The following is a 26,578-nucleotide window of genomic DNA, read 5'->3' as shown; positions in this document are numbered from 1 at the left end:
CTTGAGAGTGATCCCATGAGTCACCAATGGGAGGAAAAACACTTCTTTTATTGTGGAAATCAGCAGAATCTGTCAAAGCTCTGTTAAAATGGGTTAGCTAAAAAGGGTGAATCTCAAACAGCCCCAGAGTCTGTATTTTCTGCATTTATTTGCATTGCAAGTGGGGTAAGTTTCCTTGGGCTTGATTTTATGGAACATTGCACCTTGTGCACCTCAGACCTGCTTTGGTTTTGTGTGCCCGCTGCTGCAATGGCATTTGGCCTCTCTGGATATGGGAGTTGCACATGTGATGGTATTTCTCTGTTATCCCCTTCACTCTCCCAACAAATCTGTCTCTCTGAAACCATGGGAACCTCCTCATGGAAAGCCAAAGCTTTCCATTTGGTGGGTCTTTCCAGCCATGTCTTGATAGATGCAGATGTTGAAGACCATGGGTGTCCTTCACATCTTGATGGATGGAGATGTAGAAGGCCATGGTGTTCTCTGTATCTCAGTGGGTGGAGATGTAGAAGACCATGGGTGTCCTCTACATCTCGATGGAGATGTAGGAGGTGTCTTCTTCTCCCCAAGTGCTTGGGTTTGCACACTCCAGTATCTCCTTGGACCTCAGGATTCATAGGCATGAATCAAAGCATCCTTGGCTATATTTTGGTTCTTTCTTGTATGTGCTGATCCAATTTAGGCGTCCTTTGCAGACTCAAGTAAGAATTAATGTGCGTATTGTACTGGACCAGCTGAGGGTATTTGAGGGAATGCTGGAGGCAGCAGGTCAAGATAAGGCAGGCAGGAGCCTAAAACTCTCATATCTCCTTCCAGCTCCTCCAAACCATCCTGACCAAACCATACGGGTATTCAGAATAGTGCTGTGGGTGGTGTCACTGGGTGTGCTGTAATCTGCTTGTCTCTGGGCTATTAAAAGACTTGTCCCAAGATGCTGACCTGCATGAAACTGGGCTGATAGGAATAAAAACCTTGAGGGGAGGGCTTGGACTGTACCATGCCTTGTGGAAGGGTTGGATGCTTTTAAACCTGCTGTTCCATGGCTTCATTCACAGTATTTACTCAGTACACTTCAGGACTTGTGCTGTTGCTCTTCCCTTTGCTTAAAATGATAGCGTTAAGGTGATTTAACACTTGGTCCTGATTGCTCTGTTCCCTCTCCACTCCAGGTTTGAGCACTGCTCTAAGGCTACAGGGCTGGAGGAGTTAACCCAGACAAAACCCCACGTTTTTTAGGCCAAATCTCCCCAGAGAGCTTCCCTTTTAAATCTGCAACTTGAATTCCCTCTTGTCTCTTTCTCTCTGATCCTCTTTGGAAAGGAATAACGTGTCACAGGCTGTAACGGATACCTACAGCCCAGTATCTCAGGAATGCAATGTGTGCTAATTAGGCATCCTGGAGCCTTCAGAAAATGCTCCCACTGTATTTGCAGATGGATTCCACCCTGCTCCCCCTTTCTGGCCAAACTATCTGGCACGCTCAGTTATTCAGCTCGAAGAAGTTTGTAGCCATTGGCGGAAGATGCATCTTTGAAGCCAAGGTTGATTGCTTGTGTGGGTTTGTGTTTTATCCCTCCCTCCCTTCTGGTGCGTGGTGCTGAATGTGAATAATTAATGTATGTTGTCTCGCTTCCTGTTTTCATTTCTGTATGTAATGCTAACCAGCAGAGGTTTGAATCATTCATAGCCTGCTCTCTCCACCTCAAAGCTCTAGATGTCATGGGAACAGTGATTGTGAGGTGGGACTGGCTTTCTGCTTCTCTCCACTAAATCCATTTCTGGAAGCAGGAGAAGTAAGTATTCAGTCCATCATCTTGGCCATCTCTAGATCTCTAGACAGATGGTATCAGTGGGGTTTCTCTCAAGCAGCATCTTGCCTTGCTGTGCTTCAGTCTCTTCCTGCATCTCCTGTTACTACTCAGGTGTCTGTGTGTGTGGTGGGGAGGATGGGTGCTTTGTGTTGTGCTTTCTGTTTTGGGCTTCTATGCATCTGCTCATGAAGTTCATGGAGAAGAGGGAATTATTTTAGGCTTCCAGGTTGTGGCTCATGCAATTTAGTTGCATTTAGGAATGTTTTGTTTGGGTTTTATTTATTTAATTTTTTTTAAGTCATGTTGTATTTCTTCTCTTTGTGCTTTTCCTGATTGCTTTTATGGAGAGCAGTGTGAATCTATGGGTTCCCAGAACATCTACCTGTGTTGGGGCTCAGCGAGAGGAGCCAGGATGGGACCTTCTCTTGGTATCTTATGGAGACTTTTCAGCTCTGTTTTCCCTTGGTTGTTTTTAGTATTTTAGTTGTTTAAGATGCTCTTAAAACCTTCCAGCAGTGCCTTCTGGTGATGGTGTTTATGGGCAGGCGTGCTTTTGGGTTGGTTGCCCTTTTGTACTGAAGATATTTGTGTCCCTCCTTTACACTGCCAGGAGGTAGGGAGATGCTGGATTAGATGCTGCTGTGGGAGGTTGGTAGATGCTTTTCAGAACTGGACAATAAGCTTAAAGCTTTTGCATCGACCCTGGCTGTTGGTGTTCCTGGTAGGATTTGTCTTCAGGGTGGAAGGTTAATTGCTGGTCCCTCTCCATCTCTGAAGCGCACTTGTACCTTATTAAAGCAATGCTGTTTGAAAAGGTTTTGGTGCCTCCACTATCTCTGGTTATACAGCAAACTTTGTGCCCTTTAGCTGATAGCTTTGGGTTTGCAGTCATGAGAAGGATGTTGCTATCTTGAACAAGTTGAATTAGGGATCCTGGTGGTAGCGCTGAGATGAGAACTCTTCATGTACCTCCTAACTTGTGGGGCTTGCCCAAACTCTCTATCTTCCCTTCTCAGCCTTACCAGTTGCCTCCTGTGAGTTGTGCTGTGAATTTTCAACTAGGGACTTCATAAGTGCTTGAGCATCAACTTTACTAATGGAATGATGGATCCATAACACAGGTTATATTATATCTGAAGGGCAGCCTCTGCTGCAGGCTCCTGCCTGATGAATTGGATTTCTGTTTGAAAAGTCAGGGTTTGCCAGCATCGATACCCTGTATGTATGTGGCTGGTGTACAGCACTGCTTCTCCAGGTGTCTGGGCTGGACAACAGCTAAGGCCTTCCCAGGAGAATGGAGTGGTGAAATGCTTGAGTGTGCTACTTGTGTTTGAGTTTGCAAGGCAATTCTTGTAGGCCAGCAAATAAAATACATGGTCAAAACTTTTATAGATAGAGGTGGTCTGTCTGCCCTCGTGCTTTGCATGACTCAAGTGGGAAGGGGTGGAAATCGGGAGAGATGCTGTCTTTTGGAGTTTAATTCGTGAAGAACTGCTTGTAAGGGCTGTAGCATGCTAGCTTTTCAGGTTGATAATATGGGGCCTGGCAGTGGCATTGTTAATAGGCTGCGAATAACTTCTATATCCTGCTTATGTCCCACAACATCACTTGCTGCTTAGGATCTTCAGGGTGGAGATTATGGCTTTCTCCAAGACCCTTAAATAGCATCTAATTTTGCATGCCCTCAGTGCTTCTGACCTATTCTAACCGAGAGTTGTTTCTGCCTGCAGTGTGCTGCTGGCATGTGGGGAAGGCAGACTAGGAAACTCATCTTGTAGGGATAATCTTGAAGCAGACACAAGCTGAAGATAGGAGGCAACTTGTGCAGTGACTAATGCTGAGCTTTATAAATAGCATGAGAAGGGATGAACTGCAGGCAGGGAGGTGTCCTCAAGCATGAGGCCATGGAGGTGGTACAGCAACGCTTAGGGGCAGATGAGCTGGGAGAGCATGGGATGACAAGATCAGCAAACAGCTCTTGCTTCGGACTGGATGCGTTTGTGGCTCTGTCCTGTGTTCATCCTGAGGGGATGAACGAAGCCACGTGGGGATGTGGACCAGCTATAAGCTGATAGGCAAGTCCTGCACATGTCATGTCCTCTGCCTGGGTCTCAATGCCTTGGGCAGCACTCAGAACATTATAGACAGGCTTGCTGGAAGGACAAAATATTTTGTGCGTGTGTGTGTGTGTGTGTGTGTGTGTGTGTGTGTGTATGTAGGAGGAAGGCAGAGGACCTAAGGGTTGTGTACTCTGGTAACGGTCTGGTGGGCTTTGAAACCACAACAACTAACTAGCAAGATCAGTCTGCCTCGAGGATGCTGAGTCCTGATTAGAACAAGTAAGGACAGGGCTGTCCTAGGCTGTCAGCATAAAGCACTGAGTGTAAGTGGTCACAAAAAAGGGCAGAAGCTGGAAGGGTTGAGCTGTCTGTGTCCCTGTTGGCATTTCTAGTCTCTGCCACAGTGATTGCAATGCCCAGAGCATTCCCTTATGCATGAGTTACAGTGAAAAATAGGGTTAACCCCATTCTTGGATGCTTCCTTCCATGGGATCTGGATGCCCCATTCCTGGCTGTGTTCAAGGCCAGGTTGGATGGGGCTTGGGGCAACCTGCTCTAGTGGAAGGTGTCCCTGCTCATGGCAGGGGGTTGGAACTGGATGAGCTTTAAGGTCCCTTCCAACCCAAACTGTCTGTGATTCTATGACATGGCAATTACAGGCTTTTAGGTGGCTAGGTTACATCCTTAAACCCTTTCATGCTTTGCTGATGCTAGTGAGGATGTTGCTACTCATAGCTTTTTGTAAGACCTCAGCACTGGGGGTGCTGTGTATGAAGGAAATGAAGTGTTTCCCCTAGAGAGGGTGGAATTGCCTTACTGCCCACAGATCGTGCACACAACTGTGCACACTCTGTAAAGGAAGCAAAGCACTTTGCAAGCTCAACTACCCTTGAACATCACTCACAGTTCACTGACTATCTCCACCACAGCAATGTGTGGGGCTGTGGGTGTACACTTGTGCACCAGGAAGCTGTGGAAAACCCCTGGCAGGAGTTAAGGGCAGCAGAGAGCTGCATGATGCCACCGGACTGGCAAACATTTGCTTTGAGGTTGCCGTTCCCGTACACTGACTCTATGAATTAGTAAGAGCACACAACTACTTGGTCTGTTCTTGATATGAATCTCACCAGAGACAAAAGCAAGCATCTGAATATATATATATATATATATATAAAGCCCTGTGACGCACAAAGCATGTAATTGATGGAGCCAAGTACTTTCCCTTGAAATAGCAGTAGAATCACAGGATCATTTAGGTTGGAAAAAACCTTTTAAGCTCATCTAGTCCAACTGTTCCCCAGCGCTGCCAAGGCCACCACTAACCCATGGCACTGAGGGCCTCATCCCTTGTTCCTTGGGAGCAGAGACCAGCCCTCTCCTGGCTCCATCCTCCTGTCAGGCATCTGTAGAGAGCGATAAGGTCCCCCCTGAGCCTTCTCTTCTCCACACTAAACCCCCCCAGGTCCCTCAGCCGTTCCTCATCACACTTGTGCTCCAGGCCCTGCACCAGCTCCGGTGCCCTTCTCTGGCCCCGCTCCAGCACCTCAATGTTTCTCTTGTAGTGAGGGGCCCAGAACTGACACAGGATTTGAGGTGCAGCCTCACCAGTGCCCAGCACAGGGGGACAGTCCCTGCCCCAGCCCTGCTGCCACACTGGTGCTGAGCCAGGCCAGGATGCTGGTGGCTTCTTGGCTACCTGGGCACAAGCTGCTCACGTTCAACTCCATCAATCAGCGCCTCTGGGTCCTTTTCCATGAGCAGTTTCCAGCCACAATTCCCCAAGCCTGGAGCATTGCAGGGGATTGTTGTGACTCAAGTGCAGGACCCAACACTGAGCGTTGTTGAACCTCATACAATTAGCCTTGTCCCATAGATCCAGCCTGTCCAGATCCCACTGTAGAGCCTTCCTACCCTCTAGGAGATCAAGACTCCCACCCGGCTTGGTGTTATCTGCAAATGTACTGATGCTCCCACATGTGGCAAACAGAGCAGTTGCATTGGAGTCAGCTTGGTCTTTTGGGAGTGAATGCTGTGTGGTGGAGAGGGGATCTTTCTCCAGGGTGAAGGCTGCACCCAGCTCTGCAACCCTGTGAGTGCTTGTTTGAGATGCATGTGAAGGGAGAAAGGAATATCTGGCTTCTCCAGCATGTACATAATCCAGGACCATTTTGCCGGCTTCATAGGATGCTCAAGATAAACCGATTTAGCTTGGCTGGGTTTCAACTCTGCAGAAGTCTCTGAATCCATTTTCAGGTTGTGCTTGCAGAAGCTCTGGCTCTTTACATTTCAATCACTCATAAAAAATCTAATCATCTGGGCTGCAAATTATCAGCCTACTGCTCTTGTCCTGGTGTGGCTTCTCCCACTGATATCTCCTGTGAATCCATTTCCTTTTAGTGCTGTGGGAGAAACTGCACAAGGAAATAAAACTTGCAAGCTAAGGCTGAGAACACTGAGGCTGTTCAGACTGGAGAAGAGAGGCTGTGTGGAGACCTCAGAGCAGCTTCCAGTGTCTGAAGGGGGCTACAAGGATGCTGGAAAGGAACTCTTCATCAGGGGCTGTAGTGATAGGAAAAAGAGTGATGGGTTCAAACTGAAACAGGGGAAGTTCAGGTTGGATATAAGGAAGAAGTTCTTCCCTGTGAGGGTGGTGAGGCCCTGGTTGTCTAGAGAAGCTGTGGCTGCCCCATCCCTGGCAGTGTTCAAGGCCAGGTTGGACACAGGGGCTTGGAGCAACCGGGACCAGTGGAAGCTGTCCCTGACTATGGCAGGGTGTTGGAACTGGATGATCTTAAGGTCCTTTCCAACCCAAACCAGTCTGTGATTCTGTGATTCTCATCTTGTTGAGTACCAAACCGGAGATGTCGGCAGGGCTGTGAATAGATGTGACGATCATTCAATAGCCAGAGGCCATGGTTAATTATTAAATTGCTTTTTAATGCATTGAAATATTACTTTGGCATCTTAAATTTCCTCTTTTTACCTCCTTTTATTTTCTCCTCTTGCAGGGTGCTCCCAGGACCTGATGGATTTCTGATACCTCGCTCCTGAGGGGCTGGAAGGAGCATGGTTAAACACCAGCCACTGCAGTACTACGAGCCACAGCTATGTTTGTCCTGTCTGACCGGGATCTACGGCTGCCGCTGGAAACGGTACCAGCGGTCACATGATGACACCACCAAGGTAGGTAGTTGATGTTGACCATATCACCTCTTCCTGGTGACTTTGGGTTGTGGATGGGTTGGGGCTTGGTTGCAAGTGCTGGATATTTGGGTTTTTTTGGCTTGGATAGACCATGGAAATCATTGGCTGTATGAATGGAGGTCTGAGAGGTCCTCACCATGTGGTTGATAATGGGCATGGTTAGCTGGTCATGGTGGTCAAAGGGATTGAGTGGTGTGGTTACATCTGTCTGTATTTTCCTTTTGGTACTGGGAGAGACTTCTGTTTTGCTTGTGTCTTACTGGTGTGTTTGCAGTTCCTTTGAATCTGTAGGACCTGCTTTTCTGCGATACCTCTAGCTTCTGTGTGTGAAATGAGTTTTGTAGGCAGGGGAAGGCAGAAGGAGGTGAGATCTAGCTGGGGATAAATGGGGGAGCTGTTTGAGGTGGCTCTTCACTCCCCTGACTAAATGCAGTTTTTATGAGCTCTGGCAGAGGGAATTTGGACAGTGGGACTGGACTTGCGCTTTCTGTGTTTGTGGCTGCAAGATGGGGTGTCGTGAGACCTGATGTGTTCATAGGAAGAAGCATGAAAAATATGCTTTTGAAGCTGCCTTGTTACATCTTCTGGGTAATGGCTGTGTATTACTATTCTTTTGTGTTCTTTTTATCACTGAATCATGAAATGGTTTGGGTTGGAAAGGACCTTAAAGCTTATCCACTTCCAACCCCCTGCCATGGGCAGGGACACCTTCCACTAGAGCAGGTTGCTCCAAGCCCCTGTGTCCAACCTGGCCTTAAACACTTGCACCCTTGTCTGTTCTTATTTAGTGTGCTTACTACTTAGAGAAGGAAAAAACCCCAAAGCCAAAACTTAGCTCATTTCTTCTAGCAATGCTTCCAGAGATCCTTTCGTTGATTTTGAGGGTTAGTTTTGCTCCGGTGGCAGCTTCTCTGCTTTGGTTTTAAGCCTATAACCAAAGATCTTCCTGATTGTGGAGTGCTTTTCCTCTGGAAAAGAGGCTGTTAAGGAGAAAGCACTTCTAGGCAGTGGATCCCATGCCAGAAACACTCCTGCTTCTGAATTGCATCGATTGTTGGTGGCGCAGTTTGGCCGGGAGCTCCCATGTGAACTGAAGAGTCATGGCTTGCGTTTGTGCAGCATAAAACAGGTTTCCTTTTGCAAAGTAGAAGTGTTTGTGCTGTTTTGCCTCTGCTTCCAGTCTGGCCAGCACAGTCTGTGTGTCCACTTCGGAGCCAGCAGAAGTTTCCTTTGAGCAAACACCCGGGTACAGCCGTAATAGAGAGAGTAGGTGGGTTTTAAAGACTTTGTCAGGAAAACAGTGGGACGTAATGTCTTGGCACCTGTGCCTGTACTAACTTCAGTACTCAAAATGCCCAATCCCATATGCCTTATGAACCAGAACATCCTGCTGGTTAGATAAAAATCCATGGTAAAATTACCATTGACTTAATGTTTCAGTAAAAACTGCCTCCACTTGCACTGATTTATTTCACCAGTGGCAGCCTTCCAGTTCTGCTTAGAATTCCAATTGTTTTTCTAGTGCTAAAAAAATTTGTGTGTTTAAAGGTGTCTGATCTAGGCTTAAAACTGTGTGTAGTCTCTGAGTTTGTCTATTTAAGGTCATGAGGCCTCAATGTCCACTTTGTTAAGTAGATAAATGGAGCTAAAAGCTGTTTGCAGGAGCAAGAGAAGAAAGCCTATAATTAGCTGTAGGCTGTGCAAAACCAAGGCATGAAGAATATGTTCCCATCTTGCTGTCAATAAAGTGCCTTGCAGGTGTTGGTGCCGGAAAGAGTGAGTGTAGCACTGTATTTGGAGGGGAAAAATGCAAATGAAGGCTAATTGTCCTCTGGTCAGGTCTATTTGCATGTGTTCGAGTACTGCAGGGAATAGTGTGAACTCCAGGGTATGCGTAAGATAAGTGAGAAACCTTTCAATTTTTTAATGTTATTTTCTTTGTTATTTTTAAAATACTTTTTTTACTTAAAATTTTGTCTGTTTTAAATTTTTGTTGTTTTTTCTTCATTTTTATTTATTATTTGTTTATTTTTTAATGGAAAATAGTCCTTGGTTGTTTGAGCGAACAGGTAACTTCTACTGCTAAGGAGTAGTGGCATCTCTCTGCCTCTCTGGATGGGTGGGAAAGCATTTCATGGTATCACTCAAATCCAGGATCACTTGTCCTGCAAACTCCAATCTCTGCTGTTGAGTGAAGCTCTCAAGCATTGGTGGACATACCGCAGCATAGAGGGTGTGCCCAGTATTGGTGCTTAGTGATCTCTGCTCTGCACCAGAAGGCTTTTGGGATGTGTGGGAAAACCCACATATGCTAATTGTCTCCAGCTGATATATATGCAGCCACAGCACTTAGGTATGCCTATGAAGGATAAAAGAGGAAAATACCATTCTATAACTTAGGTGCCTATTTGCTTTACACAAAGGCAATGACATGTTGATAATACCTGTTGTATTGCCCTGCATCTAACCTTATAGTAACTCAGCCACTGCAAGCCAGGAATAGAGGCAATTGTAGTACAATACATGTTTTCCTGTGCATGGTTACCATAAAAAGAGGGTTTGGCATACCTGAGAGGTCTTAAGTCTTGCAAAAACCAGAGTTACCTGAGAAGGAAGGAAAAGGTTGCCCAAAGAAGTGGTAAATGCTCCACTTCTGGCACTGTTCAAGGCCAGGTTAGACACAGGGGCTTGGAGCAACCTGCTCTAGTGGAAGGTGTCCCTGTCTGTGGCAGGGGGTTGGAACTGGATGATCTTAAGGTCCTTTCCAACCCAAACTGTTCTGTGATTCTATGAATAAGGCATGTACATGTTATGTTTCTACAGTTTAATTATCAGAGAGCAAGGCATGCATTCAAAGAGCAACTTATGTTACTGTAGGATACAGTGTGGCTATCTGCTTTCCCTTTAAAAGATCAAACTTTCTAGAATAAAAGGCTTTCACCTAAATTTGGGTTTTGAGCCAACTTTGCATCCTTGAAACGTTTGTGATTTTGTTTTCTGAATTGTGCTGCAGCTCAACAGCCAGTTTTAATGATTCCTTTCCCTTCAAATGTGTGCAGGTCAGGCTTGCTACTACACGTGAAAATTTCCATGACAATGAGAATCGTAGTTGTAAGCTTGAGCTCGAAGTTTCTTCAGGAGAATGCTCGCTAGAATTGTAATTATCTTTTGCTTTCCTCTCTCCTTTTGAGACTGGAGGAGGGGGCTGAAGGCATCCAACCTACACACTTGGGCTCCTCTCTGTTTTGAAGAGCTGCAGAATTCCTTTGTCTGTTTTGTGCCCTCAGCTTTAATGGCAAGAATCCCATGTTTTTTAAATCTTTAATGTGGTTTATTTTTACTTTTTTAATGACAGACATATAAAAGAGAAGAAATGGTCTTGCTGAGATTCAGACCATTATAATGTCTGTAGCTGGTGTTGAGGAAGCAATTCCTGATGTGACTACATGTATTCAACCAAAGCAGTTCTTATGAAATCAGTGCATCATCTTAACAGACCTCTATTGCCCTGAACACAAACTGAGGGACAATACGCTTTGGCATGTAGTTGCTATATATGCTTTTAATGGTCTGAAGTTCAGGTGGCAGCTTCCAAGGTATCTTCCAGATACCATGACCCTGTTGATGGATTGCTAGCAATTAAAACACAGAGTACTGCTAATTGCAGTGTATAAACACAGTGCTCTGCACACAGCTTGTGTGCTTCACCCCAAATGAACTGCTGCTGGGGATTACAACACCAGAAGAGCTCTTGCCCCCGGGGTAGAGCCTAGGCTGCAACCTCTTACAGAATCCATCCAGAGATGCTGCAGGATCAGTATCCACGTGGGAGATGTTGATGGGTTGCATTATATAAACATGAAGTTGAATCTATCAACTAGTTCTTATTGCAGGGGTTTTCTTTTAGTGCTTCCCAAACCATATTGTCTGTACACATTAAATATCCCACCTGGGAAATCATCCCCCATCCTGGTGGGAGTGGGGAAAGAGAGATTGTGCAGAAGAAAACTGCAATGATGATTTTTTCCGTATCTATCTCTATCTATTGGCTCTCTGGCTGTTGGGGCTTTTGCAGTTACTGTGTATTGAAAACTCTTGGGATCTTTATCTTATTCAGTTCCCTGCCATATAGGATAAAATACTATCACCATTTGCAAAGGACTTGGCTTCTCTGCCTAGTGGCAGGCATGGCTGCTGTGGTGCTTCCCAAGCACGAGCCCTTCCGAGATGCAAGTTGAGGCAAACAAAATGTAACTGGTATCTCTTCTTGTTTCCCCTGTTTCCCTTGGAAGCTTCCTATCTTTCCTATCTTACCTTTTTCCTCCATAAAATTGCCAAGAATAGGCCAGGATAGGTGCCTGCTTTGGTTCCATACAGTAGGAAGGGAACCTGGGAATAAACCCAAAATCATGGAATCAACCAGGCTGGAAAAGACCTTTAAGATCATCAAGTCCAGCCGTCCCCCAGCACTGCCAAGGCCACTACTAACCCATGTCACTGAGGGCTTCATCTACACGGTTTGGGAACACTTTCAAGGACAGTGATTCCCTGTCACTTCCATGGGATGAAAATTGGCAGGTTTGGATCCCAGATGACTGAAAACACTGGAGCAGAGGGGGAATGTCCTCTGACAACCTGCTGGCCATGCTCTTTTTGATGCTCCTTTTGATGCTCCAGTGTTAACAAATGGAACTGCTTCTGGTGACACGCAAAAGCCTGTGATCAACACAACCTCCCGTATTTATCTTGCAGCATGTGAAGTGGCATCTGTCACCTTGTTGGGTTTTTTTCCTATAACTGGGTAAACTGAGGCATGGAAGTCAAGACTTGGTGGTGGCCACCACCGATGAGTTTTGAATCCCAGGAATCCTCCTAACATGGACACTTTCCCTCTGGTATCTGTGAATGCACTTAGAGACTTCCTGATGGCACTGTCTCTTGATTGCTGGTTTGGAGATGAGGATCTAGGAACAGTATCTCATGTGGCACTGTGGCCAGTGCCACCAGGAATGGCAGCTAACTTGTTGGGTTTCAGTTGTGTCCTCTGCAGCTTTAACTTGCCTGTCTGCTTATTCATGCTCTGAGTAATATTATAAGCAGCCCCTGGGCAGGGCTGACCTTTTTATAGGTGATTGAGTAGCTCCTATGGCAATAGCTCACAGAGTTTCTAATACTTTGTCATTACTACTTTATCCAGAACCTTTGAAGCAATCCATATGCAAGCTGCCTGTGATAAATGGCCAGACCAGCCCCGCTTAGATACACAAAGGTGCCTTGTGGCTTTTCCAACATCATGGGCCTCCAGGGTTTTATTCTGATTGTGGCATTTCCTTGCTAGAGCTGCCAGATGTGCTCCCTCCAACTGCTTTTCTTTATGTATTTTACTAATCATCTGGGTGAAAAACTACATCATTGGAGTTCATCATCCTTCCTCCTGTTTGCTCTTGCACCTTTCCAGGAGGATATAGCAAATACTGCTTTTCCTGTTCTCATTGAAGCAACTGTGTGCATTGTGTTGCCCTAAAGTGTAATTGAGGAAGGTGAGCTCAGCGTTACTGATGTAAGTAGGTTGTTTGCCTAAAGAAACCCACTTACTTGGAGCACTGTGAGCAGTTTTGGTGTCCTCAACATAAGAAGGACATGGAGCTGTTGGAGCGAGTCCAGAGGAGACCATGAGGATGATCAGGGGCTGGAGCACTTCCCATAAGAAGACAGGTTGAGAACATTGGGGCTGTTCAGCCTGGAGAAGAGAAGCTGCGTGGAGACCTCAGAGCAGCTTCCAGTGTCTGAAGGGGGCTCCAAGGATGCTGGAGAGGGACTTGTTCATGAGGAACTGTAGTGATAGGACAAGGAGTGATTGGTTCAAACTGAAAGAGGGGAAGTTCAGGTTGGATCTAAGGCAGAAGCTCTTCCCTGTGAGGGTGCTGAGGCGCTGGCACAGACTTTTCCCAGAGAAGCTGTGGCTGCCCCATCCCTGGCAGTGTTCAAGGCCAGGTTGGACACAGGGGCTTGGAGCAGCCTGCTCTAGTGTGAGGCCAGTGAAGCTCTGAATTCAGAATAGCAAATCAAAAGAAGATTGTAGGGATGGATCTTTACCACTCCCAGTTTCATCCTGGGTCCCAGTGAAAACCAACCTTGAATTAACAGCTTACACCAGGCCTAAGTAATTGATGTCTGTAGTCTGCATATGCAAGTAGGTCTGATGGCCAAGTGCTGCCTGTGCAGGAAAAAGTCTTTGGGCTGTTGAGGAGGGGAAGGGGGAAGAAACAGAATGATGCCTGAAAGTTATGGAAGGATATAACCCTTCAAACCCTTCAAAACCCTTCAAACCCTTTAAAGACTCCCAAACAAGCCAGGACAAAAGTGGACTTGTCCTGTTTGTGATATTCCAGAAATTTCCACATTTCTTTTGTCCTTACTCCAAGCAGCAGCAGTCTGAGGAGGTGGCTCTTGTATTCCTCACCATCCTCCCCTCTTTATCTTTGCTTTCCAGACAGAAGTGTAGGCTGCCTGTGCTTCCCAGGAAATCCATTACACGTTATCAGGGGGTGTAGCCAAGCTTTTCCTAGAGAGTATTTGCAAAGCAATGACTTCAGACTTGCCGTGCACAGCTTGGGGAAGAAGAAAGGCTGAGAGCAGATAGGGTTGATGCCTTGAAGCTGTTGAAGATCAGCACTGCTCTAGGAGGAAACTAAAGGCTCAGATAGCTGGTTGTGAGGGCACTGGATCTATTACTGGAGTCAGCTTGTGGACAGGGAGAGGGCTCAGAGCCTGAAGGTTTCCAGAGGTGGCTGATGGAAGAGATGGGAAGCTGCAGCCTGTTGCATTGTGCTCTGTGCTGGGAAAGCTGAGCTGAGACTTGGAAGTTGTGGCTGTCGCCAAAACAGCATCCAAAGGTGACCTCAGATGCTCTGCTTTACATAGAGATATGTTCACCCTGATAATTTTCCTTGAGGTTTCTCTCTCTGTATTCCTTCTTGGATGTTTATGGCTATGGAAGTGTTTCCATGACAATCAGCCAGATTTTAGTACTTGGAGAAGAAAAGGCTTGATGGATCTATTGCCTCTTGTCTCTTAGTCCATTGACCAGCTACAGATGTGTTTAAGGCAGAAGATACTTTAGCTGATGCATCCATTCCTCTACCATTTCTTACCACTAGACAAGTGATGGAACAGACCAGTTAAAGCAGCCCAATGCAAATCCAGTGAGGAGCAGAGCTGCCTCTAGTCTCTGCTCACAGTACTGGTGCTGGGTTGTAGAGGATGATGACACCAGTATAACTGGTACATGATAAATGTCATAGGTAGTGTTTTAGCATGTGTCTGCTGCTATTTAGGTATGAAACATGTTCTTCTATGGGCATGGTGTGGTCACTGCAAAGAGATAGGACTGCCGGAGCATATGTAAGGGCAGTAGAGAAATATAGCAATGCCCAGAGCCAGATGCATCTCTGTCCTTTCTGCAAACAGCATCATTTAATCATTAGTGGTGCTCACTTAGCAGGAAACATTGCAGAGCTACCATAATGGAGATTGAAAACCAAATTCCCCCTTATGATTTAAATCAATGTTTCATGCAGGTGCCCTGTTTGGCATGTGGTATGAGAGGTGAAGGCATTAGGTTTGCTATGGCCCACAGGGCAGTTGAAGATGCTCACTGGAAAGCAGCAGCGTTGGAGGAGCTGCACCACTCTTGCTCTTCTGGAGATGGTGGTTTTGCATCATCCATCTTCTAATCCTTTGTTTAAATAACCAAGGTGTCTGAATTATGTAGCTATGGGAGGGGAGATGGGGGGAATATCTAATACTAACACTTCTCCCCGTCTTTAAATTATCTATTGCTGCTCGTGTAGCTGCAAGCCAGTATAAATGAGATATCAAATCCTTCCTAATGAATTGGGCATTTGCTGTTAAAATTTATTCCCTTCAAGTGGAACATGAATGATTCAAGATGGTCCATCTGGGTTTAAACATCACATAGTCTTGAGCTGAGGCTTCTGATGGCTTTTTGGGGTCCTTTTGTGAAAAGGCAAATGAGGAGCTGTGATCCATCGACATAATGGATTGCAGTGCTGTGATATGTGTATTAATTCACTTTATAGTGAAATAGTCTTGTAATTCCCACTTGGCAAGAGCCGTTTAATGACCTGAGCAGATGATCTAAGCCACATTGGTGTGATTTATCTGTGTGAATATAGGCTTTGGAGCTGCAACTTTGCTGGGTCTTCATTGCTAATCCCCAGACAGCCAAAGGTCACTGGTCACAGAAATTGCTTGCTTTGTTGAAAACCACCATTAGAGGATGTGTTAATTTGCTTTTTTCTATGCAGTTTTGATTTGTTAATGTTCATAACCACAGTCCTGGGTGTTTTTAATGGAAAGAGACTCTTTCAAGCCTGTTTGATTTAAGGTTGGGCGCTAAGGCATTGAATGCAGCATGTTGGACATGATCAGTGATTCAGAGCTGAATCCTCATCAATGGATGTGTCTGATTTATCGGAGTGATGGGCTGAATGCAGGAAAACCCAATCATTGGATTAAATATTGATTCTTTTTCTTTTTAATTTTCCTCCATTGAAAGCAAAACTACCCTGTTTTCAGGGCTTTATACATCACTTAAACATCCTTTACATTCACCTTTCAGCCCTTCATTTTACAGGGAGGCTGTGAGATGACACAGGGTGAATGATTGCACAGGGAAGGTGTTAGAGATGCTCGTAGGTGCACGTGTCAGCTCAGCCAGGCAGGAATTACATTTACTGTGCACGGTGCCATCAGACCAGACTTTGCAAGGAGTGTTACTGGGTCTATCTGGTTATGTTTTGATCTTCATGAAGGAGCAAGACCTCTTGTAGGCTGGGCAGGAGTGCTGTGGTAGGCTGGCAAGGAGCAGAGCAGTGTGTTAGCCTCAGAAACCAGGCTTAACCTGCAAGGAACTAGCTTATCATAGAGACACACATCCTCAGACAGCTCTAGAAAGGTTAGGATGAACCAGCCAAAGGGCAAGGTTGATGCTGAAGCTATTGCCTATGCAGGTGAGCTGGTAGAAGACCATTTCTGGTCACCTCTAGATTCTAGCATGGAGGTACAAGCCCAGAGAGCTGGTGTGTTCATGACTGTTTGACCAAAAAGCCAGCATTATAAATTACTCTCTATTCAATAAATACAATTCAGCCTTAATGGGTTTGGGTTGTGTTTTAACTCCAAAGCCATTCTTCAGTATAGTCAGCCATTGACTGCAGTTATTGTGGCCTCCATAAATCCCTGCTTGCTCCATGTGAAGGATGTTTCCTACTTCATTAATGCTTGTTTGAAAGATGGGAAATCCCAAGTGCTTGAAACCCAGGAAATCCATGGTGTTTAACTGGCTGCCTGGTGCAGCCTGACACTGTCAGGGTGAGGATGTTTGGCTAATGGTACATCTTTAGCTTAGTCCTGATGTAGGCAAAATGCTTGTGGGAGGGAGTCTGCGAAACCCGTTATTTGTTGTGCCTGAGTTGGGATTAGGGGCTCAGACTAGGTGATTAATGTGCCCGATGATTTATAATGCTTTAGAGGTGTCAACGGCTTTTACTGCAGAGCATCTGCAAAATGTGTTTCAGGCTATAAATAGCCAGCACTGAGCTGGAGCTGCAGCTGGGGAAAGGGGGGAGTCAGGGAGACATGGAAAAGAGGGAGAAAAGGGGGCTTCTGGGCTATGGTCCCTTAGATTGAGCCCTGTGCTTAGTGAACAAGAGCTGGCTCTGTCGGTTGGTTTTTTTTCCAGGGCTTTTCCCTAGACACATGGGTACAACTATGTCCTTCCAGTGCAACCACTGTTCTAAAGTCTACATCTTGAAAGATGCTGGGTGAGAGATGAGACTTGGACACTCAATCAACTCATGGTTTAATCTATCACCCCATGTGGTAGACCCTTTCCAGGCTGTCCCCCTGAGTCCCCTGTACTGGTTTTGGCTGGGATAGAGTTAATTTTCTGCATAGTAGCTGGTAAAGGGCTATGTGTGCAGTTCTGGTCTCCTCAACATAAGAATGATATGGAGCTGTTGGAGCAAGTCCAGAGGAGATCACGAGTATGATCAGGGGCTGGAGCAGCTCCCGTATGAAGACAGGCTGAGACCATTGAGGCTGTTGAGCCTGGAGAAGAGAAGCTGCGTGGAGACCTCAGAGCAGCTTCCAGTGCCTGAAGGGGGCTACAAGGATGCTGGAGAGGGACCTTCATCAGGCACTGGAGTGATAGGACAAGGTGTGATGGGTTCAAACTGAAACAGAGGAAGTTCAGGTTGGCTATAAGGCAGAAGCTCTTCCCTGTGAGGGTGCTGAGGCGCTGGCACAGGTTGCCCAAGGATGTTGTGAATGCCTCATCGCTGGCAGTGTTCAAGGCCAGGCTGGATGGTGTCTTGGGCGACATAGCCTAGTGTGTGGTATCCCTGTCCTTGGGAGGGGGATGGGAACTAGATGATCTTAAGGTCCTTTCCAAGTCTAACTATTCTATGTTTTGGATTTGTGACCAAACCAGTGTTAATAAAACAAGGATCTTTTAGCTGAAGAATGCTTACAAAGCATCAAGGTAGAATATTTAGTGAATTCTTTCTAAGAAGAGGGGGAGAAATGAAGTTGTTTTTCTGCTTGCTTTCCAAAACAAATGTTTTCCTTTCTCAGCTGTGTCGTTGCTGTTAGCACTAGAGTTAGGCTTTCTCTGTTGAATTGGATAAATCCTTTTTCAAAAGAGGCGATGGGAATCTGTACTCCTGCCAGTGTAAACTTCATTGTTGGTAGTTGCACTAGCACAAATTAATTCTGTGTGTTGCTGTGTACTTAGATATTTAGTCCTTTCCCATGTCTGGAGCCATAGGAGTGTGAAGTTTGAAGAGAACAAATGATAGAAGTGAAATGTTAACATCATGGAAGTTTGACTTGTTGGTTTGTTTTGGTGTCTGAAGCCCTCTAATATCAACAAAGGTAGTGAAAATTGGTACAATCATGGAATCATAGAATGATTTGTGCTGGAAGAAATCTTAATGCTCATCCAGTTCCAACCCCCTGCCACGGGCAGGAACACCTTCCACTAGAGCAGGTTGCTCCAAGCCCCTGTGTCCAACCTGGCCTTGAATGCTGCCAGGGATGGGGCAGCCACAGCTTCTCTGGGCAACCTGTTCTTTGTTCAAGTTAATCAAGGGTGCTCACGGATCCAAAATTAACTAGATGAGAAGGAAACCTGGCACCAATGGGAGTTAATGATTAAAAGGGAGGAAATAAAAAGGAGCAGGATGAGCTTGTGATGATGTTCCTTTGAGAAGTGTGTGCGGAGGGAAGTTACACAAGCAACAGTCTGAGTAGATGTGGTCTCCTGCCTTTGCCAGCCTGTGTCCTATCACTTGGGACACAGCCTCCTTCTCCATTTCACTACTGTTTGGCCCCATCCCAGCTCCCAGCCAGCTGTTCCCACCAAAACTGTGAATAGCTGAATATAAGCATGTGAGATGTTGATGGAAACTAAGAGGCTGAGATCCCACAGGGCCCTGCGTGGGGACTGCTGATGAGCTGCGCTTTGCAAGCAGCCTCCCCTGGTGTCCTCTCTATTTTCAGCACTGGGTTGGATGTTTATAAGAACAATTTAAACTTGGCACTACTTCAGTGTCAATTTTAAGTGGCTGCTAATAGCAGCCTCCAGGGAAGGGGGGAAAAAAGGAAGTAAGGACACCTCTGTGATGAAGAGGTTGAGCTTCCTGCGAAGCCATGAGTGGAGAGTGGATGGTCCAAGACAATGGCTATAGTCTTGCAGCTATAGTCCTTCTCGGACGTGTTTATCAGTTTCCAGGGGAGATGTGAGTGGGTTTGAGTGCTCCGTGAGGGTGCTGGTGCTTTTCCAGCAGGAGGAAAGATGCAGTGATGGAGAGCTCAGTTCATGCCAGATGTGATGGGTGGGATATGCAGATGATGGGGCATGAGCCAATATATATGTTGTTGTTGTGAGGAGACAGAGCAAGTTTAGGATGGGAAGACTTTAAAACAGTGGTGTGCTGCTAAATGTTGGGGAGGAGAGCATGCTTTGTGGGGGTGAAAAGGGAGAATTGGAGGGAGAAGGTGAAGTTTGAGCTGGGAGAGATGCTCCCATATCCTGCATCATCTGGGAGAAACCTATCCAGATGTCTGCTGACCTAAAGAGCTTTATGGAATCTCTGTGTAACTCTACAAGGGTGCTTCAGTGAGGGATTGCAATACTCACTGTAGGCACAGATTTGAGCCTGCCCAGTGTTTCTTTATTTCTACTGATTCCTCTGCCCAAAGACACACATTGTCCTTCAGCCTCATCCCTTTGTTATTGGATTAATGCAGAATTGAGAATAAGACTTGAGAAGAGTAAATTTTCAGTGAATTACAGTTAAATAAGCAGTTGCTTTTAACAGCTGCTGCCATCTGATGTGTTTATGGAAGGGGAGGAATGTTGATATAATGGGAAGGAGAAGGCCTACACCAATACCTTCTTCTCTCCCATCCCATTCATGAAAGCCCTACCTCTGTGCAGCTGCTCACTGATTTGGAGGTGCTGCGACAGCTTCGAGCGCCTTTGCAGAATGTGGTGGTTTGCAAAATGTGGGAAAGTCCTTTGGCTAAAAATGGCAGGGAAAAACCAAGTCCTTTTGCAGGACTGTAGAATTGTGATTAATGGAGCCATGCAATAAGCCTTGCTTGGAAATCTTGGCGGAGGTGGCAGGTTTTGGAGCCCATAAGTTCCTATAGATGGAAATTCTCTGAGAAGAGGGCAATGTATTGTACCCAAATGCAAAAGCCTGCAGGTATGCATTCTCTTCTGTCTGGCTTCTTCTACCTTATGAGCATAAACCCAGGTAGCAAGGGGTGGATATACACTCATCCAATCCAAATGCTATACACAAGTAGTCGCTGGCTTTTCTTTCTCTTGTCCGGCATAAGGACTGGTCCATCTCAGTGCTCTCTGGCTTAGACAAGAAGTTGCATCTTGGATTTAAGAAATCTCCTGATGAAAGATCTTGTGGTTTCCTCAAACTCCCTTTTTTGGAAGGTTACACTGAAAAATCCTGATGTGCTGCTTTCTTTTAAGCTTATTGTGATTTATTTTTACTGTTAAACTGAATCTCTTGGCAGTCAAGCATGCAGGCTGTCCTCACAAGGCATTTGTGGGACGTAGCTCTAAATGAGACACATCTTGCTATGTCTAAAGGTGATGGGTGGTATCTGCATCATGCTACAGACACGTGGATGTGTTAAGGATGAACTTGTAGGTTCTGGTACTATGTTCTTGAGCAAAACAGCATCATCTTACACTGTTTTACCTGCTGCTTTGGAGAGTGGATTGCACTCTTTTGGATTGCCAAATATCCTCTGTGGCCTTAGGAAATACCACAGGGATGGTTTAAAGTCTGCAGAAACCATCTTTAATTGCATTGATGGACATAATTTGGCTTGAATGGGCCCTAACAACTTGCAAAAGTGGGTTACTTGGGTCTATTTCTTGGTTTACTGCAGGCAATGTTGAGGATTCTTCATCTCCAAAGCCACCATGTGCCTTTCTGGAAAGTCTGTCTAGAAACCACATTTAGCTGTAGCACAGTATTAAAGCGGGTGATATTCAGTGGCCTTTCTTATACAGAAGTCAAGCTAGATGACTTAATGGTCCCTTTGGTTTTTAAACCAAATGTCGAATGTGTTTTACTTCATGATGTAAAAAGCTTCTAAATTGAGGGCAGAGGTTAGATTGCCAAATACATTGCAGCTGCTCATCCTCATCTGGAAGGGGAGGCTGCTGGAAGTCCCGGAACAGAAAGGCTTGGAAGCAGAAATGCATAATAATATCTTTTAATACAGACATTCACATTCATGGTTCTATTCTGGGAGTTGGGCCAAGCTTCTGAGTAGAGGAACTGCACACAATTCCTGCTCCTGCCCTTCATCCCAACAGCACCCCACAACAGGTACAGCCTGAGATTAATTTCCTCACTGGAGTTTCCAATCCATTTATTAATAACTCAAACTATGAGCTGTTTCAGACATGTGGTTGGGGTTTGCATTAAACGGGAGAGAGGCCATATTTCCCTACAGGGCAATTGCTCTTTGGAGTTTACAAGTGAATCCCATTAGATTAAGAAAGCCACCACAAACTAAAACTCTGCAGCTTTCTTGCAGTGTGTATGTGTGGAATTGAATCTGATGGTTGTGGCTGTGCCTGCACCTTTACCAGGAAAAGGCTGTAGCAGTTCAGCAGATGTGTTTTGTATACAGGCTTGTTGCAAGCAATTGTGGCTGCCCCATCCCTGGCAGTGTTCAAGGCCAGGCTGGATGGGGCTTGGAGCAACCTGCTCTAGTGGAAGGTGTCCCTGCCTGTGGCAGGGGTTGGAACTTTTAGCCTCCTTCCAACCCAAATCAGGCTGTGATTCTGTGAAGCTGGAAAGCTCATAGGAAGGACATGGGAGCACAAATGGGTTACGGTGATATACTGGGGGTTGTTCTTTAAGGTTGCTCTTGATGGAGGTTGAAGAAACAACTAGAATGGCTGCCACACCAGCTCTGTCTCTTGACCTAAAGGCCTGTGCGCTTGGTTGTATGTGTGTGCACATGTGAAATCTTGATATTAGATGTTACTAACATCAGATCTTAGCTGTAGTTGCTACAACCTTGTTCCTGCTGGGCTCTGCTAGCAAACCGTGATGCTATAGTGCTGTGCAGTGCTGTTGGCTGCCTCTTTTCCAAGGTGCCATCTGCAATTCAATTCTAAGCCTAATAAATACATTAATGAGGTGAGGAGAGGAAAAATTGCACTGCAAATGGGACTAATGATGTTAAATCCTTGGCCTGTAGAAAGGTCCTTTGCATAATCCTGCAAAACAAGATGTAAGCTGGCTACGCCACGGTGGAGTGCAGACGGACCTCTGCCTTGGCTTGCCAATGTGATGCAAAAGCCCAAGAGCACAGAGATGTCTGAGTTACACCTTGTCTGGTGCTTGAGTGCCCCTGCTTGTTGCAGAGGGGTGGACTAGATGACCTTTGAAGGTTCTTTCCAACCCAAACCATTCTATGATTCTATGATTGGGTGTCCTGTGGTGCATGCGGGTTGCTGATGCTTTCAAATGTACAGTTTGGGTGTGGGTAAAATGAGGCTGTGCACCGTGACCATGTGCACATGTGAGGTTTGGTTTCTGGTAGGCAGCTCTACAGCATTGTGTGGTTAGTGGAGAACAATGTGAAGATATGTGGAGATGTGGCCTTCCTGGCATCCAGCACAAGACATTTCAGTAATCTGCCAACTTAGAATCATAGAATGGTTTGGGTTGGAAAGTACCCTAAGATCATTCACTTCCAACCCCTGCCATGGGCAGGGACACCTCACTTGAGACCATGCCACCCAAGTCCCTGTCCAACCTGGCCTTGAACACTGCTTGTAATTGTTTTAGAGGTGACTTGGCTGCCTGTGGGATCTGGGTGGGGATCCAAACTACTTCAACACTGAGGTACTTGACTCAGATTCCTGAAATGCTTGCGTCTTCATGAATTGGGAGCCTCTGTGCTGCTAATGTCTTGCCTTTGTTAACAAAATCAACGAGCAAAAGCTGAAAAATATGATGCCTGTTCTTCATTGTTAGCCGTGAAGTTGATCTACAATTTCTGTCTGCCTTCACTGTCTTCTGAGGTGCTGGCACAGGGTGCTCAGAGAAGCTGTGGCTGCCCCATCCCTGGCAGTGTTCAAGGCCAGGTTGGACACAGGGGCTTGGAGCACCCTGCTTTAGTGGAAGGAGTCCCTGCCGGCGGCTGGGGGTTGGAACTGGATGAGCTTTTAAGGTGCCTTCAACCCAAACCATTCTATGAATCCCTCTGAAAAAGGGGCCTTGAATTTAGACGTTTTTGATTGCAGAGTCAACCTTTTTCTCCAGATTGTTTCCAGGAGAACTACTGCTGCGCTCCAAAGTGTGATTTCAAGGGTATAAGTGGCAGCTGGAGATGTGCAAAGAGAAGCTGTGCTTGTCTGTGGCTGGAGGTTTTAAAGGCTTTATTTGGTTGCTGGTACTTGCAGCTCAGATCATCCTTGAAAGTTAGTCTTTTGCTTTGTGCCATCTCTACAGTGAGCTGTTAAAGGAGAAGAGCTGATGAACTGGTCTGGACCCGTCATTTGTCATGCTCTCCTCGATGTGTAATTTTGAGCCTTTATTTGGCAGCAGGCTTGTTTGCAGATGATGTCAGCCAGCACTTGAGAATCAATTGAGTTCCGTGCAGTCAAAAGAGGCCCTTTTTCAGGGACAACCATGGAAAAGAAAAATGAAACAACCGAGGCCTTGTTTGAGGTCTTCTAAACTTGGAGCATTCCAACTCTTAAAAGTTGAGTCAACTTCCTTGTGTGCTTTCCCGAAGCCTTGTTGGCCAGTTGTAAAGTTGAAGTTTACTTTAGGGTGACAAAAAGCATCACCAGTTACCATCAAATAAAGCTTGGAAGATTGTTCAAATCACTTAATATGAGCCAAAGTTGTCCCCTGCTCTAAGGAGAGTGGCTCTTACCTGTCATTACCCACCAATCCTTTTAGGTGCACCTATCAGTTGGGTGTCTGAGGCTGCTGAGATCATGCTGTGATAGCCAGCTCTTGACTTGAGAGCGATGTGACTAGCAGATGCCTGGTAACTTTAACCTCACCTTATGCATAAGTCTTCTTAGTGGGCTGAAATTCCGACAGTGATGGAAAACTCAATCATCTCAATGGGATCAAATCAGTCAGGTGCTTAGCAAAGGGGGAGGAGAGAGACCCAGCTTCTCTTCTAATCCCTTCCAGAAGAAACCAACCCTTCTCTTGGTCCCAGACTGCTGGTTTCACCCCATGACTGCAGTTTCATTCTTACTAGCTGCTGTCTCTTTATGCTTTACATTTTTTGACGTAGCTATGCTGGTCTTCCTGGAAAAACAAACCACCTCCTGCTTCCTCTAGCTCAGAACATGCTGCTGTGCCTTGTTTTAGGGTTTGCTTAATTTGTAACCACCTAAACCACAGATCTTGAGCAAGCCACACTGCTGCGAGCTGTGCCTTATTTTCTTGGGGCTTTCTTTCCCCAGTAAGGTCAAAACCTGAAGCTGAATTGAGTGGGGTGATGTAGCTTTTAGCTGAGTGATATCTGGAAAGGATATTTCATTTTGTTGCTTCTCTTCTTGAGGTTGATGTGAATTTGTGTGTGTTTGCAAGAGTTACCAGCAATGAACCCAAATCTGAACAAGCTATTTTGCTGCAATGGTCTGCAGCCATCAGGGGTTCCTGCTTTTTCAGCAGGAAGTGAGTGATAAATGGCAAAACACAAAGTGAAACCTGCCTGGATGCTGCTGTATTATTCTCCAGTTCATTTTATCTCTGCTTTGTTAAGTGTGGCACTGCTGCAGATACAAGGCCTTGAATAAGCTGTTGTGTGATGAGCAAACTCCAGCACTTAAATTATTCCCATGGTGGCTAATTGAATTTTTATTATTTTTCCTATCATTTAGCCCTTGAGAGGTAAAAATATTAAATTCTTAAATCATGCAAGGAAAACTTCTGCCTTCGTTCCAGACGGATGCTGGCTTTGGATAACTCAGCTGCTTCTGCAGCTTGTGACTTCATTTGGTTTCCCTTTGGCAGTGCACTGAACCCATTTAAATCTTTTACAGGGAAAAATAGGTAAATCCCTTCCATATGTCAAGCATTAGAAAAAGACATGATTTCTTTGACTTGCACAAAGCGTCCCGTTGTCTGGCAGATACAGAAACAAGTGCACCCTTGTTTCTGGGAAGCCAAGCTCTAACCTCGTGCTGATAAATCTGACATGTCACTGTCCACTGTTTCAGATAGTCTCTGTTCACATTAGCTGGCTATGTGGAGGCTGGGGAGGACCCTGATCTTATCGATTTTCCCCTTAAAAGAGAGGCTTCAGTTTTTCCCTGCTCTAAATCTTCCTTATTATAGTCCTTCAGGTCACTGGGTTGCTGCCAAGGATAGGGGAGAAAGCATTTTGCCTATTAGCCTGCTCAATAGCTTTTGTTAACAGACGTGTCTTTGCCCTCTGGATCTCATCACGTGGGATAAATAAGCCTGTGTATTGATGGGACAATGTCTTGTGGAGCGAAGTGCAAGCACATAGGACTTGCCAACTGGGTCAGACAAAAGGTCGTCTTGCTCAGCATCCTGTTTCTGCAAGGGCCCAGCAATGGGTGTTTGAGAGGAGCAAGACAGCATCCTGTTTGTGCTCTGTGCTCCCTTCTCTCTTCTGGCTTCTAGCAAGCCATAGTTGAATGATAAACCCAGCATCACTCCCTGAAGCTGCCTGTGCTCATCTGCAGTGACCTTGTGCCAACAGCTTGCTTCAGAAATGCTGTAAAATAGAAAATGCTTGTGATCTGAAAAATGAGCCTTGAATCCTTTTGAGTGATTCCTCACAAACTGGAAGCTGGCTTGGGGGTCTTTGAGTGAAGAGCTCCTGGGAAACTGGAAGGTGGCTGAATTGGGGTCTTTGTTGGAGGATGTGTTTCTGCTCATAGGACTTGCAAAGGACTGGGGTGTTGCTTTCTAGCCTGGTATCTCTTCCTTAATGGCAAGCCATAGAAGTAGAGCTCAGGCAGGTGAGGAAGAGCCCAGACCTCTTCTGCTGGTGAACAGGCTTTCAGGGTAACTGGAAAGGGATGCAAGTTAAGTATCCGTCAGTGCCCTCTGGTCCCTTTAAGTACACCAAGAGCTAGGGTTGCCACCCATTGATGAGTACATGGGAGGAGACATGAACCTTGGGCATCTTCCTCTTCCTGGTGCAGTGGATGGTCTCTTTGGCCAAGAGGAAGATGACAGTGAGACAGACAGGGCCTTGGGTGGGAAGGATAAATAGGGGTGGGAGTTTTAAGGGGATTATGAGCAGCGTTCAACAAAAATTCTGGTTAAAGACGAGAATTGAGATCCATTAACCTAAAAAACCCAAGCCAACAAAAAACCTCCAAACCAACCAACCAAAAACCGCCCCCCAAAATACAGCAAGAGAGGGGTTGAAGTTTGAGTGCAGGTGATGAGAAATTCACTTGGTTAATATGTGTCCTTAGCAGGAAAGTCTTGTATTTGACAGCTATGTGAACTAATACATCACAAAAGGATGAAGGAGCTACAGGCTGTCCACATAAAGCTGAGTATCAGCTTTGGACCATGTAGTCCTTAACATGACTTCTGCAACCAAGGCATAGGCAGTTGGCTAAGGAACATGGATTGTGTGGTGGTATGTCTGATAGTGGATGAGTGCTGGCCTGAGGTTTCACTCCCTCCTTTCCTTTGTGGCTTTCATTCCTTCTTGCCTTTTTTTCTCCTTTAAAGCACTTTTTACCTCTATGGCTGGATTGAACTTCCAATCCTTTTTCTTGTGCTCATGAGATTGCTTTTCTTTTCTATGTGCTTGCTGTCCTGATGCACTGAGACTTGTAAAACCTCAAGGCAAAGCCTGGGGAAGAGGAAGGTGTGGATGAAGGGCAAGGAAATAAAACAGCAG

General features: G+C 45.7%; 1 protein-coding gene across 3 annotated transcripts in view; it reads left to right on the top strand.

Moving 5' to 3' along the window:
• Nucleotides 1-26,578, top strand: part of GDPD5 (glycerophosphodiester phosphodiesterase domain containing 5) — a 174,652-nt gene that overhangs the window by 56,539 nt on the left and 91,535 nt on the right. For 2 of the 3 annotated variants that reach the window (XM_030476775.1, XM_030476772.1), the window contains exon 2: nucleotides 6,880-7,054. In XM_030476775.1, the coding sequence (XP_030332635.1) occupies nucleotides 6,938-7,054 (117 nt within the window). In that variant the 5' untranslated portion in view covers nucleotides 6,880-6,937. Of the gene's footprint in view, nucleotides 1-1,770; nucleotides 1,794-6,879; nucleotides 7,055-26,578 lie in introns of those variants that run through there. The other variant, XM_030476773.1, reaches the window with a different exon arrangement.

This window comes from Strigops habroptila, chromosome 2 (genome assembly GCF_004027225.2).
Source record: "Strigops habroptila isolate Jane chromosome 2, bStrHab1.2.pri, whole genome shotgun sequence".
NCBI classification, from domain to species: domain Eukaryota; kingdom Metazoa; phylum Chordata; class Aves; order Psittaciformes; family Psittacidae; genus Strigops; species Strigops habroptila.
The sequence above is the reverse complement of the archived record's forward strand: the minus strand, read 5'-3'. Positions and strand labels throughout refer to the sequence as shown.